The 21636-nt window shown below is 36.9% G+C and overlaps 2 protein-coding genes across 2 annotated transcripts; both read left to right on the top strand.

Moving 5' to 3' along the window:
* The first annotated feature begins 6085 nt into the window (after positions 1–6085).
* Positions 6086–9595, top strand: LOC149899483 (uncharacterized). The gene is made up of 3 exons (XM_090114001.1): positions 6086–8216; positions 8425–9032; positions 9343–9595. The coding sequence occupies exons 1-3, from the start codon at positions 8076–8078 to the stop codon at positions 9593–9595; spliced, it is 1002 nt and encodes a 333-aa protein (XP_089970127.1). The 5' UTR covers positions 6086–8075.
* Positions 9596–17729: 8134 nt separating this feature from the next.
* LOC149899482 (uncharacterized) lies at positions 17730–20456 on the top strand. The gene is made up of 2 exons (XM_090113898.1): positions 17730–17875; positions 18346–20456. Exons 1-2 carry the CDS (start codon positions 17747–17749, stop codon positions 20245–20247), a joined length of 2031 nt encoding a protein of 676 aa, XP_089970024.1. The 5' UTR covers positions 17730–17746; the 3' UTR covers positions 20248–20456.
* Positions 20457–21636: the final 1180 nt, after the last annotated feature.

Genomic DNA, 21636 nt, shown 5'->3' with positions numbered 1-21636 from the left:
CCTTTTATTTGATACTATACATATAACATACAACATATATACATATATACTCTTTTAGTGCAATATTTTTCAATTAATGAAGGGATCCAAAATAAACTGATGGATTTTTACGAAAATTCTAATGAATCTGCTGATGGCATGTTAGTAGCTATTTAGAAGTCTATAGACTCATACAACTTGTAATTCAATCAAGTCTCAGTGCAGACAATATTATTGCAATTCTAATTTTGGCATTCATCATTAATTGTATACGATATAGCGCAAAGCAATGTGGCAACCCCGCGCGCCTATAGGACTCGTCGACCGCCCGTTCGGTTTCGGGATACGACGCAGTTATTTAAAAAGTGAAAGTCAGTTAGCTTCAAAACTCGAGACGCAATATGCCACTGCACTTTTTTAATTATTGATTGTAACGTTTTCCTCTTGTCATTTTTAGTATTGTGTGTGTTTTTATAGTTCTGTAATCAGTAGTAAAGTGTTTAATTCAAGAAAACCCCTATCTAACGAACCCAAACTAAAACAATTATTAAAAAAGAAGTGCCAAATCTAATAAAAGGCAACTGTCAACCAACATCTACGTAGAGGAATTTATAATTGGCGTCAACAAACCAAACAGAACTATACTGAGTGTCTACGCCTGTTAAACTTATTAGCAATCACGCGTTCCAACAACATAAATTGTCTTTTTATTTTATAGTCTGTATAATAAACAGGGTAGAATGTATTTTTTCACTTATCTAAAAAACTTTGTACAAATGGTGTGTTGGTCTCAAAAATAAATTCCTTATAAACGGAATATTGAGTTTCACTAAAGAAATTCCAGTTCCCATGCCTAAAGCGGGAACACTGGGAAACAATTTGTAACAATCGTAATCATTGCCACTATTTATAGGCGGCTGTAATATAACAGTCATGTTTCCCATCCATTGCTGCAATGGCATAAGGAAAATTCCAATTTGTCTCAAATTCTCTTGCTGTAGTAAGCCACTCTTCCTCGGATGATGTATGATTTTTCACTATACAGAATGTAAGTCAAAGTGAAACTCAAAATGGTAATGAAAATACGAAGAAAACAGAAATGAAAATACGAAAGCAAAGAAGAGAACGAAAAGAACTGGGCCAGATGATTTAGCTATTTAATGCTATATCAGAAGCCTTAACACTTTTACAACAGTGTGCAAGTGATAGTACTGCTTCGGAAAAACATGATTCCTACGATGTTTATGGACAACGCGTCACAAATGAGTTACTTTAGCAAATGTAAAGGATGCTATAAATAAAATTATTTTCGAAGCGGATATGGGAGCATACCAATCATACGTCCTCATTGTTAAATAATTGTTTAATTAAGCGTTTTATGTCAACTGTCTCTTCGTCTATTTCTGTCATGTTTTTGTAATTATTAATAAAAAAACGTACGAAAACTGAAATATTTTTTTATTACCTTAACATAATCCTTTAGCACCCCGATTAACGCATCACAAACTTCAGGAACGATTACTGATATTCTTTGTTTTGATATACGAAACAGATACTGCCAAAATATTTTTAACAATCTTCTCTTGCCACTGAATAATTATGCTACGACCCATTCTCCACGTTCCGCTTCGTCGTCATCCAACTATTCCCAAACATATACATCACAACCACAGCAATTCAGCCCAACATATTTATTTGACGGCGCCACCGTCGAGGCTTTAAAAAATAACGAACGGCGAACCAATATAAAGCAGCGCGCGCGCACGGCTCGGGTCAGGACGTCTACATATTTATTTATTTATTTAATTAAAACAAACACTAACATTACAGTTTTCCAATACGATAGTGGTTTTACATTTAATTGGTTACATCGAAATTAGAAATATTTAACATACAAATTACAAACTATATACATTACTTTTTATAGCATATATTACAAATAAAGCTACTCGCGTGAATGCATCCCAAGTGCAACAAAATATATCCGTTTTGATTGCTATTTCATTGAGTGAACCAAGTGCACGCGTCATAGGTGCCTGACCCAGCAAGTTGGTGCGAACATATACATCGCCGCTTCCGCAATCCAATGCACAGGATAACCAAGCTACATACAATGTTGAGCAACCATATACATATATTCGCAATTATATAAAGGACTTTTTCTAATTTATACGCCTATACACCTTGGAAAATTTCTAAACCCTTTTTCTGTTTGTAGCCATGACTGTGGATCAATAAAATAAACTGTGTTATTATTTTCAGAATAAAACAACTACAACAGAAAGTGAAATATTAGATGGAGAAGAGCTGGAATAGCTCGCTGGAAACAGTACCGCGGCGCCGAAAAAATCCTATAGAACTTCAAGAAGCTGGGAAGTCGATGAAGGAAGCCATGAGTTCACTGAAAAAAGTTTTGAATAAACCGGTAGTGCCCGGTTTTTAAATTCTTGCTCCGTAAACTATGTAAAACAGACAGTTTAAAAATGATGTTTGAAATAGATGGATTACTTATAAAGCGCATAAATAAGCACTTAAAGCGCATAAATTACCCTCATATTTCACACAGCCTTCACCGACGTATTCCATGAACATGGGTACAATACGAGGTGAATCACCGTGAAATCGTCTCAAAATGTTTTCACGATTCGGAAATTGTCTACTCATTTTCCTGCAAAAGAAGTAAAGCAGCAGCGGTTACGTATCATGTTTTAAAGCCAGAGCTAGAAGCAGAGATGCTTACCGATTTAAAATCGAGTGAAAAAATTACGACACGTAAACCAATGTTTTCCTTGATCATAGATGAGACCACAGATGTCATAACCACATCAACGCTTGTACAGTCGTTACCAAATATGTATTATTTTGAAAAAAATCTACAGGTAAAAACCAAATTTTTTACTTTGGTGGACTTGGAAGGAACTTCAGCACAAGCTTTGTTCGATGCATTTTCCAAGGCGTTAACTAATGTTTATCTTGATATTAAAGATGCAATTGGTTTCGGGAATGTTATGTTTGGAATACAAGGTGGAATTATTGCCAAAATAAAACTTGTAAATCCCCATTGCATATTCATTAACGGCCGTTCCCAATATTTATTTATTTATATTTATTTATATATTATTATATACCTACAAGCAGTGGCTCGGAGAATTAGGTTAAGGAATGGCAAAAACTCGTTTCTTTTTAGAGATTAGTTACCTCTTAGTATAGTGGTTGATTATAATTATATACATATTATATATATTTATATATTGTGGATTATAGATACATCAAAAGGACATATTATATATACTAATATCGTTGATATTATAGAGATAGTAAGAAGTTCCTAGAAAATAAGATGACACAAAGAGATTGTAATAGTATGTTTAAAATAATATTTGTATGTATTATGTGCGATATACATTTTTTTGTGCTAAGTTAATCGTTGCTATAAAAATGTGATTAATATCGTTGATTTTGATATAACATTGTTTATTGATGTGAAACATCTATAGGCTCACTTGTAAACCGAATTGTTGACGTGGCGACGCTTGCCATGGCGACGGGTCGCCACGCTATACACATCTATAGGCTCACTTGTAGGCCCAAATGGAATGAAGTATAGGCACAGCGCCATGTCAAGCACTTTGTCAGGCACCCTGCTTCAAAACAATAAGTTGCGTAGTAACAATAAATGCGTTTGCGCGGGAATTTGCGTGGCAACTTGCGCTCGGGCCCGCCAAAACGCAATTGTGCGAAACTGCTTGACCCGCTTGACCAATCGCGTGAGCCCTGCACCCCGTTCCCCTTCCCCGTTGTTGATTCGTTGTAAGAAATTAGTCGTTGTTATTCGTGCTTTGGAAAGTGATGCGTTTTGCTTCAAACAATGTCAAATATAGATAATCTAGATGATTTCGAACTATCGTTTATTGACCTACAGCATATTGACGAACTAGAAAAGGAGTTGACTCAAAGTAATTGCCCCCTGTTAGATTTTCAATGTGAGAGTGAATGTGATGATGACGAAGTGATTTTGCGTGGGCGTAGAATCAGAAACAGACGGTTGTACGTAATTGACAGTGATGATGAAGACGAAAGCTCAGAACTGCAGGTTACCTCTACAATTGATAAAGTGACTAATTTGTGGTGTGAACCGGCTGGTAAGCAAAGAAAAATTATACCTTCTACTGAGTGCGGGTTTGAAATCATACAGTTTGAGAAGTTTGATGGCTCGTTCAAAACCGGAAGACTTCTATAATTTGTTAGTCCCGGATAGTGTTTTCGAAAATATAGCTATTGAAACAAACCGCTATGCTGCACAAACAAAAGAGAAGCTAATTTCAAAAAATCTAATCAAAAAAGGATCGAGATTACTGGCTTGGACGGACACAAACAAAGATGAAATCAAAAAATTTTTTGGCCTGGTTTTATGGATGGGAATTGTCAAACTGCCAAAGTTAGCTGATTATTGGTCAACTGTATTGGTCAAATAAAATATCGTCGCACTTTTTTAAAGCAACTGGCCTTGATTCTAATCACAAAACATTTGGAGGACCGTTTACAAAAGCCAACTTTGAGGCGGTATATAAAAGAATCCATATCAGGTATTCTAAAAAAACCTCTATCAAACCAAAGCGCAGTTCAGGTGCATCATACACAAGGACGCTGTGGATTCTGTCCTAGTCTCTCTGTGTCTCTAACCCTAATAATAATGTATTATTTCTGCACTGTTTAATACACAAAGATGTGTTGTGTAAAGCAGCTATTGACATAAAACCCGTTTTGAGTGTGGTTGTTAAACTTCTCAACACAATACGTTCACGGGGTTTGATGCATCGACAATTCCAAGCATTTCTAAAATCCACCGAAAGCGAGTTTTCTGATGTCCTCTACCATACTAAAGTGGGATGGTTAAGCTGTGGCAATGCATTTGAGAGAGTGTGGAACTTAAGAAAGGAGATTCAAGACTTTCTGACGGTGCAAGGCAAATGGGACGACTTTAAGATCATGTCTGACGAAAATTGGTTTGCCGATTTCGCATTTTTTCACAGATTTGCTGTCGCACTTAAACAAATTGAATACAAAGCTTCAGGGCAAGAATCAATTCTTAGATGAGCTTTGAGGACGTTTAAAAGCCTTCAAATTGTTTTGCTGTTGTATAGAGAAAAATGAACTTACCCATTTTCCCAATCTGAGCAGTATATCACCTGTCTCAAACGACAAATTAAATGTTCGCTCAACAGCTGAAGAAAATGCACGAAGAATTTGAGAAGAGATTTCAAGATTTTAAGATAATTGAGCCTTCACTAAATATTTTTTGATGCTTTTAATGTCAACATCGATGAAACACCCGCCAACCTCCAACTTGAACTAATTGAGATGCAATTCAATACCCATTTGAAGCAACTGTTTCTTAACACCAGCCAATTGGAATTTTATAAGTCCATACCTTAATCTTAATCTTAATCAGAATTCAGGCATTATAATTTATACAAAAAAAGATTTAAAATGCTCGATTTCCGAACCGCTTTTCCAAGATGCTAACTGTCTAGTTTGCAAACTTGAATCAATTGCAATTGTTGCCATTTATAGATCGCCATCCTTAAAATCAAAAGAAAACATTGACAACTTTTTAAATAGCCTCGATTCTGTTTTTACTCAATTTTCTAAATTTTCAAACATTGCGCTAATTGGAGATATTAATATAGATATTAAAGAGAATAACGTGGATTCTAGATCTCATGACTATCTTAACCTAAGTGCCACCCACGGTCTGTTTCCAGCACATACGTCTCCCACTAGACAGGCAAACTGTCTTGATCATATTTTACTAAAATCTACTCTGGATCGCACTGTCTTAATTATAGAATCTTGTATCACTGACCACATGCCAGTATTACTATCACTAAATATAAATTTCCAAAAAAATATAACTCATAATTATGCTTCGCGTGTTGATTATCTTGGTATTCAGCTGGAATTAGAAAATATCGATCATTCAGGTCTCATGAATAATAATGATCCAAATATTATAACAGACAAATTAATTTCACTCATATCTGATATTGTTAAAAAACATACTACTCAACATAAAGTTCCAAGAAAGAATAGAAACATAAAACCTTGGATACCGCCAGGGCTTTTAAGGTGTATTAGAAACCGCGATAAAATGCATAAGAAGGTGAGGAAATCACCTGATAATATAATTCTTAAATTATCATACTGTAGGTATCGTAATTTTTGTAATCGTCTTCTACGAACATTGAAACGCGAATACGAGAAAAGTATACTAACAAAAGCTAGAAATAATATTAAAGCTACTTGGCAAGCGATCACCGAAATAACGAACACAAAAAAATCACGCATCTCTTCTTCAGGTCTCTTAAAAATAGCCACTTCTCCAAAAACTTCGACTAATGTAGTAAACAATTTCTTTCGGTTCGAATTATTAAAAATATAAGTTAAAAAATATAGTGCACATAATAATTATGACGGTGGTATGATGCAAACTGGAAGGACGAATGCCTACCAGTACCCACATCAGTATGGCTAAGCGAGTGGAAGCAGCAGTACACCAAATGTGCAAAACTACCCCCGAAACAGTCCATCACATAGCTCTACAGGTTCTTCAGCGGAAGTAGAAGACATAGAAGCAATATTGCGAGGCTATTCAAACCACATTGAAGAGAAGTTATTTGCCCGAACACGGTCCGTTGACAGCGAAATCGCATCGCTCGTAAGTTTATTTTTGTAAAAGTGGTATTTTTCCTACTTACACATTAGTGTTATATACCAGTAGATGCGCGCTTAAACAACCAATACGGACGCGAAAACGGATTGAAAATCGAGTCAGCCAGTGAAAAGTTATCACTAAAAGAAAGATTCACGAAATTAACAAGGGTTACGTCGTCGCTGGAAAGTCCCGATTTATATCGGGGACTTCGCGAACCGGAACTGCAGTGTTGTGTGTGCTAGTGATACAAGTGTCTGTGCAAATTTTGGGATTTTTAGGACTCATAAATCAAGCAAAACAAACATTTTTTGGTAAGCCGGGCGGTGGCAATCCCCCTTTACTCAGTGTTTAGTGAATGATAATAGTATAAATAGACGCGTTTTTCTAAAACAAAGCCCCTGGTTTTTGTTCCGGGGAAATCGGAGTTATATTGGCGGAGATAGACACAAAATAGTTACCTACAAACAGAAACTTTCTCCGCCAAAACTGTACTTTTCCCCTTTCCCCCCACCGTGCTTCCTACTTAACTAAGTGTTTTGACACTCCATACACCTTCCCGTACAAAGATAAGAAACTCTCAGAACTTCTTATAACGTTTTCGAATTCTTGGAGTATTGCGAACGAATTGTGAGGGTGGTTAATAAAAGACACTGTGATAAGTTGTGATGTTAGGGTTAAGTTTTATAAGTGTTGTGCCGTATTGTTTTATTGTTTTCATTGTAATGTTTTTAATTTATGTAAGTTTTAAATGCAATATTTGATTTTATTTTATTATTATCTTGGAATTTCATCGTAAATTGTTAATTTGTATTTTTTACTTTTAATTGTATTAATTTATTTTATTTCTTTTTATTATTTTAATTGCAATGTTTTTAATAATGTAAGTTTTAAATGTAATATTTAATTTTAGTATTTTATTATTATCTCGGAAATTTTATTGTAAATTGTTAACTTGTATTTTTTACTTTAAATTGTATTAATTTAGGCTTAATTGTGAATAAAGAATTTTTGGTATTTATCTGATTAAAAGAAAATAAACACCTCTGGACAATATTCCAGAGAAAAGCACACAACACCCTGAGATGGCGGGTGCTTTTACAAAAAAAAAAAAAAAAAAAAAACCACATTGAAGATAAGGAATGACTGGTTACCAACTTAATGTTGGTAGATCCAGTCTGAAGAATGGATTTTTGTCGATTTCTCATAAACTGTGACATTGACAGTGATCCCGAGTACTTAAAACGTATTCTTTGGACGGACGAGTCCAAATTTGACCGAGACGGGATAAGTAATTATCACACTGCACACTATTGGGCACCTAAAGGTCAAAATTCACGAAAATCCAAGGAAACTTGAGCTAAGATTCTCTTTGAATGTGTGGATGGGTATCGTCCACGATTGCATTGTTGGGCCATTTTTTTTCCCTGACAACTTAAATGGGGTCACGTATGAAAACTTTTTGCGTGATGAGCTCTGGACGCTACTAGAGGACGTACCGTTGGCGATACGATCGAGAATAGAGGTTAGTAAATAATGTTATTTTTTTCTTTGTCTAACAGTGCTTACGATGAGTTACAATAATCATCGTAAAAATAATATAACGTAGGGTGTGCATTATATCATCGTCGTAAGAAAGTAGATATTCTGTGTGCACTGCAAGTCTGCAACCTAGTCCTACGATATCTTTATTTATTGTGATAGGATATGAAATGTATTTTTTTTTATTCCAGGTTATTTTCAATAACACCATGGCTGTATGTCACAGATGCTGGCAAAGAGCCAACAATGATGTCAATCGACAAGACCTTCCTGACGAAAATGTTGTTGTCGATGTCAACAGTCCAGCTGAAGGCGCCCAACCAAATGAAATCTTCGTCCCTGAGTATGTAAGAGCTCCTAATTCTTCGCGAACCTGTTTATATAGGCATTGCAGAAATCTAGATCTGAGGCGAATCCCCGCGTCTATAAGACTGTTCGCCATTTGTAACTACAGCTTATATTTTCCACCTAGTACACGACTGTGTCAAGAGCATTTGTCTAATATTATTTGGGACGTATTACTGGATAATGTAAACGTGACGAATTATTTCAACGCTGAGCTTGTTTCGGACATGACAACAATGTTAATTCGCGGCATGAATGCTCATAGATTAAGGTTTGATTCCGTGACTGGATTGGATGCCCATGAGCTTCTAATTGGATGCCCACGAGGACTAACTATTGAGCAATTTAATAGTATGCTATTGGAAACACCCAGCTTAGCTGAGAGACACAGACATCCGCGGAGAGTTCTTGGGGCCTATATGACGAAATTAAGGACTGGTGAAAGCAATGAAAGGTTAGCAACATTGTTTGGGATGTCACGTCGAACATTTGAAGACCATTTAAAAATAGCGAGAGAATGTTTGACACAAGATTTCGTTAATAGACATCTTGGTCTAGATCATCTGTCTAGAGAAAATGTTCTAGAAAGAAACTTACTGATTCCTAAAGAGTTTTTTGGTGATGAGCAAAATACTAAAGCTATTTTGATATTAGATGGAACGTACATATACATTGAAAAAAGCTCCAATTTTTTTATTTCAGCGCCAATCTTACAGCCATCACAAGTTTCGAAATCTTTTAAAACCTTTTATAATTGTGAGCAGTGATGGCTATATAATAGACGTACTCGGTCCATTCCGGGCTACAACATCTGATGCTACCATTATGCAGTCATTAATGAATGAAGAAAATCCATTGCATTGGTTTTTAAACAGTGGCGATGTTTTTATAGTTGATAGGGGCTTTAGAGACAACATTGATGTAATCCAGTCTTATTACTTAATACCATCATCTACAGAAGCCTTGGCAAGTCAGGAGGCTTTACAGGAAACAACTGCTACAGACGAGAGATATTGACTCAGTGTCACTGTGTATACTCATATCAATGTCCGTGCTTTGCCACGCGAGAACATCAAACGAATATCACGAAGAAATGAATTCAGAAAAATTTGAAGAATTATTTTCGAAGCTATTAGAAGAACCTAGTATTATAATAATAGACAACGCGAAGTACCATTCTTGCCAAGTAAATAAACCGCCAACGTCAAGAAACAACAAAGCGACTATAGTGGAATGGTTAAATAATAACAACGTGGTCGCCGACATGACAATGGTGAAAGAAAAACTATTAAAATTACTTAGGGAACATAAACCGCAGACACACACATATTATTTAGTCGAGATGGCCGCGGCGAATGGACACCGGATTTTAATATTTCCTCCGTACCAATGTCAGTACAATGCAATTGAACTAATCTGAGCGCAAATTAAAGGTAATTTGAACATAAATCGTATGTTCAAATTAAAGGTAATTTGAACATAAATCGTATGTTGATCTTATGTAGAACTTGTGGTCTATATAGTTCTCAGCTTTGTAGGTATATTTATTATATTTCATGTTTTTATTTCAAGATTTGCTGCAAAAACAATACCACTCCTTCATTTACGGCGAACAAAATGTTGAAGTTTCTTGAAATTGTCTGCCAGCACGTCACTGGTGAAAACTAGGAAAATGTAGTGGAAAAGGCAGGGGGAGCGATACATCAAAATAGATCGGTGGAAAGACCAACTTATTATATATGTCGCAGATAGCGACTCTTCGAGTGACTCTCATAATGATTTCATAAACTGAATAAATAATTAAGTTTTTTTAAATTTCGTTTTATTTTCCCCTAATGACACTGTGTAAAATATATAATTTATGCATTTTTTTAACAATAAACACTCACAATAATCTATAATAGTTACATGTAGTGACTACATTTCTGTACATATCAGCTGAATATTGTCACGTAGGTAAAATGGCTCACGTTTCACAAATAAGTTAAAATTAAAAATAGCACGTACAACATAGTATATTCAGCCAATATTATAATTATAATAAACCAGACATTACCAAATAACCTGACCTGTGGCGAGGAATCGGTTAATATCAATTCTTAGCCTTTCCTATGGCCTTTCACAGACCTCACATAACTGGACTACTGACTTTTCAAATCCGTCCACCTTGTGGCGACAAATGCAGGTTGAATTGCAAAACTAAAATAGACGAGATGGTAAGACAAGACATTTTCAAACAGTTTTGGCAGCTGGACGATTTGGAGAGGCAAAGAGAATTCATAGTGAGGCATAAAAAAGAAATCAAACCGAAATATAGGTTCACTTCTCAAAAATTGAGGGCTTTGAATAATTTACTCCCACAATGTTTTGTCGAAACAAGAAAAACCATTGAACCGCAGAGATTACATGAAAAAACTATATACTGAACTTTCAACACCGTGGATGAAAAGATGGTTGCCAATTCCTACTTTATCAAAACGTTTGAGAGACAATATTGAAGATGTCCTGCCTCAAACCAATGAAGAAGTATCCCAAGAAGTTGCTTGCTTTCGCAAATGCCTCAGGCGGAAGTATTCCTCCTGCTTTTATATTTCCACGTGTTCACTTTAAAGAACATATGCTTGAAAATGGTCCTACTGGTGCTTTAGGCCTCGCAAATGTGTCTGGGTGGATAACTGAAGATTGCTTTTTAAAAGCTTTAAAACATTTTGTTCACATCGTCAAGCCTAGTGCTGAATCACCGGCTTTAATAGTCCTCGACAACCATACGACTCATATAACTATTAACGTAGTGCTGTATGCCCGAGCAAATAACATAATGATACTAACCTTTCCACCTCACTGCAGTCATCGCTTACAACCCCTCGATGTCACAGTATTCGGACCCTTCAAAGCTCGGTATAGAGCTAGCATGAATGATTGGATGACTTCGAATCCTGGCAAAACTGTTACTATTTATAATGTGGCTCAATTTGCTAAAGATGCTTTCTACGCTGCTTTTAATATGAATAATATAACATCTGGTTTCAAGGACACCGGGATATGGCCAATTAATAAAAATATTTTTACAAGAAGTTTCGAAGCATGGTCTTCTGGATTGTGGACTTGGTTGCGTCGAAATAATATCGGAAAAACTTTCTGGACTATATTTTGTTTTGAAACTGCGGTATAAACTATGTAATATGACATTTTTTGTGTCCAGTGATGAACAAAGGGACATGAATATAAATGAAAGTGCCGTTTTAGGAACTATTGCAATAGGTTGTGGATATAGTCAACTACAGGAATTTTTGGCCTCACTTGATTTACCTCTAATGGGTTTTCCTGTTTCCACTATACCAAAAATGTCATAACTCGGTGGCAATTATGTGGAGTTCTGCTTCAATGGAATCAATGAAAATTGCAGGGGAAGACGAAAAAGAGGCAGCAATAAAGGAAGATAGAATTGATGCCAATGGAGTGCCAGTTATAGATGTCATAGTAGACGGTTGCGGGAGCAAAAGAACGTACAAAAAAAAATATTCTGCACTATCAGGAGCAGCCGCTATAATTGGCAAAAGAACCGGTAAAGTGCTTTATCTAGGGGTGAAAAATAAATATTGCTGCATTTGTGCACTCGCAAAATGTAACAATAAATCAACCTGTGAACACACGTGCTTTAAAAACTATTCCGGTCCGTCGATTGATATGGAGTCCACAATAATTGTCGAAGGTTTCAAATGTTCCATGGAGATGCATGGTCGAAGATTTCAAATGTATACGGAAGAATGATAAGCGATGGAGATTCTACTACATATTCAAAACTCCTTGAAGCTCGACCATACGAAAATATAACGATTCAGAAAATAGAGTGCAAAAAACACATAATGAGAAATTTATGTAACAAAAAAAAAAAAATTGTACAATTAAAAACAGACACAAAGTATCAGGTTTGGTTTTGACATTCGAACATAATCCCGAAGTTATTCTACACAGAAACACAGGAATTCCTGGCGATGGTAATTGTCTATTCCACTCGCTGATAAGTGTTTTGCATCTTCAAATTGAGAGTTGTGACTTGAGAAATCAGTTACACAATTCACCCTATTTAAACTCCTGCCACAATCCGCAAGAAGCATATAATGGTCCGGGAGCCAGCAGCAGATTTTATGACCAAGTTCCTCTCAAGCGGTAATTAGTAAAATGCATCAAAGTATAGTGCCATTATGAAGCCTCGTGAACGTCAGCTGGAGCTCGGTTGGGGGGAAGAGCGGTTGTAGCCTCCCGTATCAGCTGACGGTTTTTCCACCAAGATACAGCCAGCTGACATATATATTTATCCACAGTTACATATAAGCTATCATCAGGTAAATTTTTGTTTGAGAGGAAATAACGGAAAATAAATTTTTCTTTAAATTTAACTTTCATGTTCGAGACACCAGCTGACGTATAATACACCATGTTGTAACCAGCTGACTATTTTTTTTCGTTGAGATATTGGGTTAGCTACAATTTGACAAATTTTTAGCTGAGAGGAAATGAATGAATGAATGTATTTTTTTTCCTATGTGCGTGGGAGGCTACAACCGCTCACCCCTCCAACCGAGCGCCAGCTGACGTTCACGAGGCTTTATAATACTATACTCTCATGCGTCTGACGAATTATCTCTGGAGAGGAAATAGTTAACCAAATTTGCACCTGGCTCCCTAACCATAACATTCTATCAAGCAGTAATGATTACGGAGATTTGGATTGTTTGTACTATTCTCTAAAATGTATAATCAAAATATTTGTGTACATTATTGTTTTTACAACATAACTACAACGAATGAAGACACTATCTTTTGTCATTTTAAAGCGAATGATACACAAAACTGGATTGATTCATCTTCATCTTCGTGGACAACATTTCACACTTTTTTATGAAGTATCAGATTTATTGGAGACAGTACAAGACGCTACCCAAAATGAAGCCCATGTTGATGCCAATATTGAACTATTGCGTGATAATAACGATGAAGATCCTACAGAACATAACCATAACAATCATGAAAATGAAATTGAGATTGATAGAGTAGATCGAATTGGTGAAAATAATATGGATTTTATTGATGATGGTACTATTCCAGTTTATACAAATTATCGTAAACACAGTACAAGTCATATTGAAAAAAATTAAGAGTGGCACAAGACGATGTTAAAATAATTTCATTTGACTGCCAAAAAAATTTGCCCCTTCCGAAGTTGCCAGACCAATCGACATATTACAGCCGACAATTGTACTATTACAATTTGATACCAGAATTATTTTAATTCCAGATAAATGATGAACGTGTTGTTACAAATGTTAAGTGCGACTGTGTTTACAAATTACAACCAAAGTGGCAAGCTACCCATTTTTGTCTTTGCTGTAATGTCCACTTTGATGTTGGAAACGAATAAAACTTGCACGAACTGTTTTTCACAAACATATCGTAACCTAAAAATTATCGATATGTTTGTGATATTCTTAGCCACAGCAAATTAGATTCAGAATCGTCGATCAGATCGAATAATTCGTGTAGTTTTGAAAGTTACTACAGTTATTCCTAAAGGTGTCCCGATGAATATACTAAAAGCCCTCGAGGGAGGGACACAAGCCTGCGGTGGGGGAGGGGGGGAAAGGTCTCTTTTTCAAGGTTTTGACTTGTAACTCGAAAATTATTCATAATATCTGTTTAGTGACTTCTACATTAATTATTAACATTAAATTGCCTATAAATTACGTCTAAACATTTTTACCGTACGATCAATACTTTAGGAGATACATAGTACTTAAGGTGATAAAAATAAGAAACAACATCGTTATAGGTACTTGACTTGACTAAGATGATAGATAAGTCGCGCTACAAAGATCCTCGCTGTTTGCCTCGCCGCATAGCAACTGGCACTGGCAGGCAGGCTACCGCACCCCGCGTGCCGCCGTGCCACACCGCCCGCGCCCCCCGGGCCCCGCGCTGCGCCGCGCGCGCCGTTCGCCGGCCCCACCACACCAGTACGCTCACAACGCTTACGGAATATCCACGCTGCTCTTGATCGCAAACGTGCCGATTAAATAGTTCGTGTTTCGTTGGTTTATTTGTTACAAAATGCAACCATCATGACTGATAAATGTACAATTTGTGAAAAGGACGTGACTAGTGACCGTAGTGTAGTATTCCGAAAAGGTATTCAAGGCTTGATAAAGGCTAGTAAACATAGAAAGGATGGAAAACATATTCTGCTGGCAGGCGTTGAAAGTGTTATTGTTCATAGTATTTGTCGAAAACGATACACACGAACCAGTTCAATAATTGCCGATCTCAAAGAACCAAGGCCATCTACGTCTTCTGCTGCAACACCTGACTTGCGGTCATCGCTGCAGTTATTCGATTTTAATTCACAGTGCCTCTTCTGCACGGAACGTATAGATGATGAGTTCTATGCCAAAGAAAAGAAAAAACCTAAAGAAAAACGTCGTCAGATATACCCGGTTCGCAGTTTACAATTTTCTGCTACAATTCTTGATGCTGCTAAAAAGCGGAATGATTATTGGGGCAATGATGTTTCTCTTAGAATAACAAATACCGCTGATCTTGTTGCTGCTGGAGGTATATACCACGTCGACTGTTATAAGCGCTTTTTATTGACACGTGAATCTACTGAAGGGAAAAGTAGCGGTCGTCCTAAAGAAGAATATGTCTCTAAAGCCATGGAACAAATACAATGTTTTATGGAAAAAAATAAAGACTCTCAGATGACTATCTAATCTAGGGTTCAGTGGTTCCTACTACGATGCTACCATGCTCGAGTTGTCTGCAATATATCACGACCAAGAACCTTTACCGCCTGAAACTTTCGTGCAATTTGTATTTGACAATGCAGACTTCAATGTCGCTACTTTAGACGGCCTGAACACGTTTCATAGCATGGGAGGCATTTCATGCATTACACCTGCTGAAGCTGTTCCACCTGGAAATTCGATAAGAAAATTAACTAAAGCTCCCGCTGCTATACAAACCGGAACGTTAGGAGTCCAGCAACTACACACATATAGCAGGCTTGCTAAGGGAGGACTTAAACAAATTATAATACAAGATGTCACCCAATCAGATTTCTTGTACAAAGATACGGCTGTACCAAGTCTGAGTGATATGCTATGGATAAGTGGCAAGTGGCTCGAAGTGCCTGATGTACCCGAATGGAAAGGTTTCATGCGATGTATTCAGCCGAGCCAGAACTTTGATAAAAGTGCTGTTATCCCTTTACCTTTCATAACTTCACCTCCAACTGACTATGACACAATATACACTGCATTGAAATGTGCCGCAGATAAGTGCCTGACTCAAACATGTTTTGTCACATTTGATCTACCCCTTTATATAAAAGCTCGCGACATCATTGCGTCCAGTCAAGATGATTCGAATATCAAAAATATTATCGTGATTCGTGAGGCTTGGCGGATTCCATATGCTAATGTCTTACCTTGGTTGCATTGGACACGTGATGGCAGGAAGTGGCCTAAGGGATCTGTTATGCAATATTTTTGCTCCAAACTCAGTGGAACACATTTTGAGCGGTCATGCTTACGCAAGAGCAGTTCGCGCACACTTATTAGTGCACACGACTATGTCAAAGATGATTTTAAACGATATGGAAATTAATGACAATGAGAAGGAAACTATAAATACCCTTTTAAAAGACATCCGAACTGAGTCTCAAAGTGAAGAAAACATAATGAACAATGAGCATTTGACTTCACTTCAATCAAAAATGATGAATAAACTAAATGATTTAAAAGAAAATGGACCTACCGCTGCATTGTGGATACAATATTACCACATGGTGACTATAATGAAACAATTTATTGCTGCAGAGCGAGCTGGTGATTGGAAGGGTCATCTTAGCTGTGTCCACAAAATGATACCATTCTTTCATGCTAGTGGTCACTTTCAATATGCACGATGTGCACATTTGTATCTGCAAGATATGATTCAGCTTGACACAAGAATGACGCCACACGAATATGAGTTATTTGTAAAGAAAGGATATTTCACAATAAGAAGAAGCGATACTTTTTGGTCTGGAGTTTGGTCCGACATGACTATAGAGCAGACCTTGATGCGCAGCATGAAGAGCTGTGGAGGAATGACCCGAGGAAGGGGCATCACGGATTCGACACTGACAAAATGGCTACAAGCGACGGTAGTAAGCAATGCCATCTGCTCTGCACTTGAGGCATTTAGTGGAGTATATTTTTCTTCGGCAGATCAACATGTAGATCTTCTTTTGTCTCGCCAGCGCAGGGATCAAGAAGACAGAAAAAAGCTTTACGCGTGGTTTATGAATCATTATCCATTTCCAAAGATAGGAATCCTCATGTCCTTATCAACTGGTATTGTTGGGAATAGCAAAGTTAATTGCCACCTTGCAGAAGAAATCGGTATACAGCTCATGAAAAAAACGCTGGGAAATAACTTCGCAGACGTAAAAATACAGCGTAAAGACAAAGTTCTATCACTGGGAGCCATGCACAGTGCTGTCAAGATCAATGATGAGACAGTAGTGGTCGACCCATTGCTTCTTTTTCAAAGGATTGCGATTGCCAAGAAGGATGATGAACATTTAGCATCACATTTGGAGTACGAATTGGCCCCCTATCCACTGGCTTTATTCGATGGTGGCTTAATGAGGAAAACAAAGAAAGCGGCTTTATATGATGTTTTATCGAAATCCGACACAAATTTAAAGAGTCACGGTCAAAATGGGCGTAAAACCAACAGCTTTAAAATATATTTTATGTGAAAGCTAATGACCATTACTTAAATTTATACTATGACGGCAATCACCCAAACAATCGGTGAGCAGAGATATTCAGTGATGTTCAAACGTATTTGTTATAGAATCCAAAAAAAAACCGGAGATAACACGACACGATGTTGTGCAAAGCTAGGCCAAAGAAACCAATCTATTGGTTGGTAACCTAACGGAATTACTACATTCCATCCCTTTCTAACTTCTCTCTTAATCAGGCGCCGACCAAAAAACAAGGGTGCGAGCAGGCCGGGCAATGCGCGTCAGTCGTTATTCATATTTTTCATTACTCATGCTCGGAAAGAACTCGGAGTGAACTTTTCGCAACTTGTGTTCTGCTGTTTTTGTTAAGTACAATGGAAGAAAGACAGTGTGTTATGTGTCGACGCTCTGTTTATCGACAAAGACGTCATGTTTTGCATGAAGATATTCCTCAGCGCGATCCACAAATGGCAGCATATATACGAGAACATGCCGTGATACATGTAAGTATTACGCATTACCTATGATATAATCATATTTACATACACCGCAGTGCACAATTCGAACTCTTTACCTATCTGCTACCTGTCCCGATGACGAATCCAGTGCTAAGATGACCCATAAACAAAATGAACAAAATGTTTACTAATGCCATTCAAGTGTATAAGGTTTTAGCAATAAGCAGCATAATTGCGTGTAAAACGTAAAGATCTTTAGTTACTTTTGTTCTGTGAAAAGTATTGTTATGGCTCACTCAACAAAATATCGCAAAAGACAAAGCAAGCGACTAATTATATTTTGTTTATTCATTTTTTTAACTTATAGTTACATTTTTAAATATTTCTTATATAAAAATAATTATATTTATTATTATAAGTACTATACCGACATATGTCGTTTTATCTCCGTTGCATTTGTGATTTTACCTTGAAGTACCTACATCACGATAGTTATTTGTGTTTTTATTTTTCAGGTTGAATTCAATAACGTCTATTCAACGTGTCATAGATGCTGGCAACGATTAACTAATGATGTTCCAAGGATTGAAGAAGTACATCCCAATGAAGCAGTGCAGCCTAATGCAGCTATACAACCTCAGGAACGAACTTTAGAAGTAGATGATTTTATGAGAGCTCCAAACAGAGCAGATCGTTGTATTTTTAATAACTGTCATAACGAAACACGGTTACGAATTCCTATGTCTATAAAAATACACATGTTATGTGAACATAATTTGTATATACCTGGAGAAGCTAGAGCGTGTCGACAGCACCTTGAAAGCAATAACTGGAATGATTTAATTAACGACTGTCGCACATATCACGATTTTAATGCTGCTCAGTTTACAGATATTTGTAATATTTTTAAAAACGCTGCTTCGCGTGGTACAAGATTCGATTTTGATTCAATGACTGAATTAGACAACGAAGACTTGTTTTTTTGGGTAGGATTTAATTACGAACAATTTAACATTATTTTAAATCAAACACCCTCACTCGCAAATCAAAGTCGTCCCCGGACAGTACTTGGAGTATATTTAACAAAACTTCGCACAGGTGAAAGTAATGAACGATTGGCATCATTGTTTGGTATGTCTCGTCGAACTCTAGAAAGAAAATTGAAAATCGCTAGAGAATGTATAGAGGCAGAATTTACCCCTTTACATCTAGGGTTTGACCATATCACAAGGAATAATATCTTAGAGAGGAATTTGTTGATACCAAAACACATATTCGGTAACAGTGAAAACAGCAAAGCAATAGTTATTTGCGATGGTACTTATATTTATATAGAAAAAAGTTCTAATTTTTTGTTTCAAAGATTGTCTTACAGCTTGCATAAGTATGAGAATTTACTAAAACCCTTTATGATTGTCAGCACTGATGGCTACATTTTGGATGTCCTAGGTCCGTATGCCGCCACTACATCTGATGCAACAATCATGCAAGACATTATGCGTGATGAAAATAGTGCTTGGCATTGGATTTTTCAACAAAACGACGTTATTTTGGTTGATCGGGGTTTTAGGGATAGCTTAGCTAGTATTGAAGAGTGGGGTTATGAGGTACACATACCACCCACAAAAGACAGAAACGAAACCCAATTAACAACGGACCAAGCCAATAAATCGCGAACGATTACCATTAGCCGCTGGGTAGTGGAAGCCATGAATGGCAAAATAAAACAGTGTTTTAGATTGCTGCGACAAACATATATTAATAGAGCTCTTCCCCACATGTTTGTAGATTTCAAAATTGGTGCTAGCCTTTTAAATGCTTTTCGCCCAGTTTTTGAAAACCATCGACTAGCTTCAGATATAATAAACATTATTGATGAAAAAATAAACAACCCGAATCGTTTATTCGATTACGTCGAACTTAAAAATCTGAATCGACAACGTCGAGACTTTGTAAGAATGGAAGCAAATCTACCATTCCTAAATGATTTTCCACGTTTAACAGAGGAATGTATAGTGCTTCACGCTTTGGGAACTTATCATATAAAACTGGCAAAATCGTATGTCGCAGAACATTTCCGCGATGGTGTTTATTTAATTGAATTATATAGAGAGGAGTCATTAGATGATTTAAACAGATGTAATATTCTGCAAACTAATGTGTGGTTGCTTCGAATTAAAATACAGTCGCGGCATGTCAGATCGCGCACATATAACACTTACATTTTGATCGATAGAGACCAAATCGGTAGAAATGCGATAGTTGAGCATTACTGTACTTGCTTAACAGGCAGAAGAACAGTAGGAAGTTGTGCCCACATAGTTTCAGTTTTGTGGTTTTTGGGGTTAGGACGGCACGAGCCTTTCATTGCACCCGCAGAACATTTATTAGATGTTATAGTTGATGATAACCATTGATATTTAAATAAAAGGTATCAATATTTATTATTTTATTACAAATATGTGTGTTTTATTTAACCAATCTTTGGGACTTTTTTGCAGTGATACCCGGTCGATATTGGGGTTAACAAGTATTTAGGGGGTATTTAGAAGTACAATAAAGTAAATTACAACACATTTTATTTCTGTTGGTTTTACGCCCAGCTCTCATACAAAAATGCCCATGATCTTTTGAAAGCTAGTGAGACGGTTATTGACGGTGGCTTTCTTTTGCACCGTACCAAGTGGCAATTGGGCTCCTCTTACTCAGATATATGTGATCAGTACATAAATTATGTAAAATGTCATTACGGGCCATCTTCTACCGTAGTGTTTGATGGATACGATGACGTGAAAAATAGCACAAAAACGTCTGAACAAAGAAGGAGGGCGGTGAAATCGTCTGTTGATATAAACATCAATCTATCGATGAAGGTCACTGTTCAGCAAGAGCATTTTCTATCAAATGCAAAAAACAAGTCCCAACTGATTAAACTTCTGACAGAAAAAATGCAGGCTGCAAACATAGAAACACGAATAGCTGCAAGTGATGCTGACTGCACCATTATTCGCACTGCAATTGATAAAGCTGCAGACAATGTTGTGGTCACTGTTATTGGAGAAGATGTTGATCTTGTAGTCCTTCTAATGGCTCTTACTCCTCCAGAAAAAGAAATATTTTTTGTCAAACCAGGAAGAGGAAAAGTGGAAACCAAAATATTTTCCTCCCAAGAACTTCAAAAACATTAATTTTGTGATTCTATTCTCTTTCTGCATAGTTTCAGTGGGTGTGATACAACCTCAGCTATTACAGGAAGGGAAAAACATCAATTATCAAGATTTTTGATCAAAAGCCGTCACTAAAGGAAACAGCAACTGTATTTTATGACCCAACGTCAACTCAGGAGGTTATAGCAGAAGCCGGAGAAAAAATGTTTCTTGCAGTATACCGAGCGCCCTGTACTCAGTCTGAGATCAACAGACATCGATTCACAGTTTTTCTGAAATCTTGTACCAAGCCCAAACCGGATCTTTCTTCCCTCCCCCTACCAAAGGGTCAGCAAAATATCACGCCTACAGAGTATTCCATCAAGTACAGGAGTGGCTTGGGAACCAACTGCCTCGTCGATGGATGGATACTTAGAACCAATCACGACCTTGGATCCTCCTGCTCCTGAAGCGTTGTTAAATTCAATTTTTTGCCGATGTAAAAGTGGATGTTCCGGAAAATGCAGTTGCCGAAAAGCGGGCATTATGTGTAGTCTTATCTGTAACGGCTGCCTAGGAGCTTGTACTAATGGACCCCCTATCGATGTTAGTGATAAAGATGACGAAGATGAAACACAATTTGTCTAATAAGTCGGCATA

Source organism: Colias eurytheme, chromosome 20 (assembly GCF_061535395.1).
Source record: "Colias eurytheme isolate Ceu_HAF_F1 chromosome 20, ilColEury1 Martin Lab GWU primary, whole genome shotgun sequence".
Lineage (NCBI taxonomy): Eukaryota > Metazoa > Arthropoda > Insecta > Lepidoptera > Pieridae > Colias > Colias eurytheme.
The sequence above is the reverse complement of the archived record's forward strand: the minus strand, read 5'-3'. Positions and strand labels throughout refer to the sequence as shown.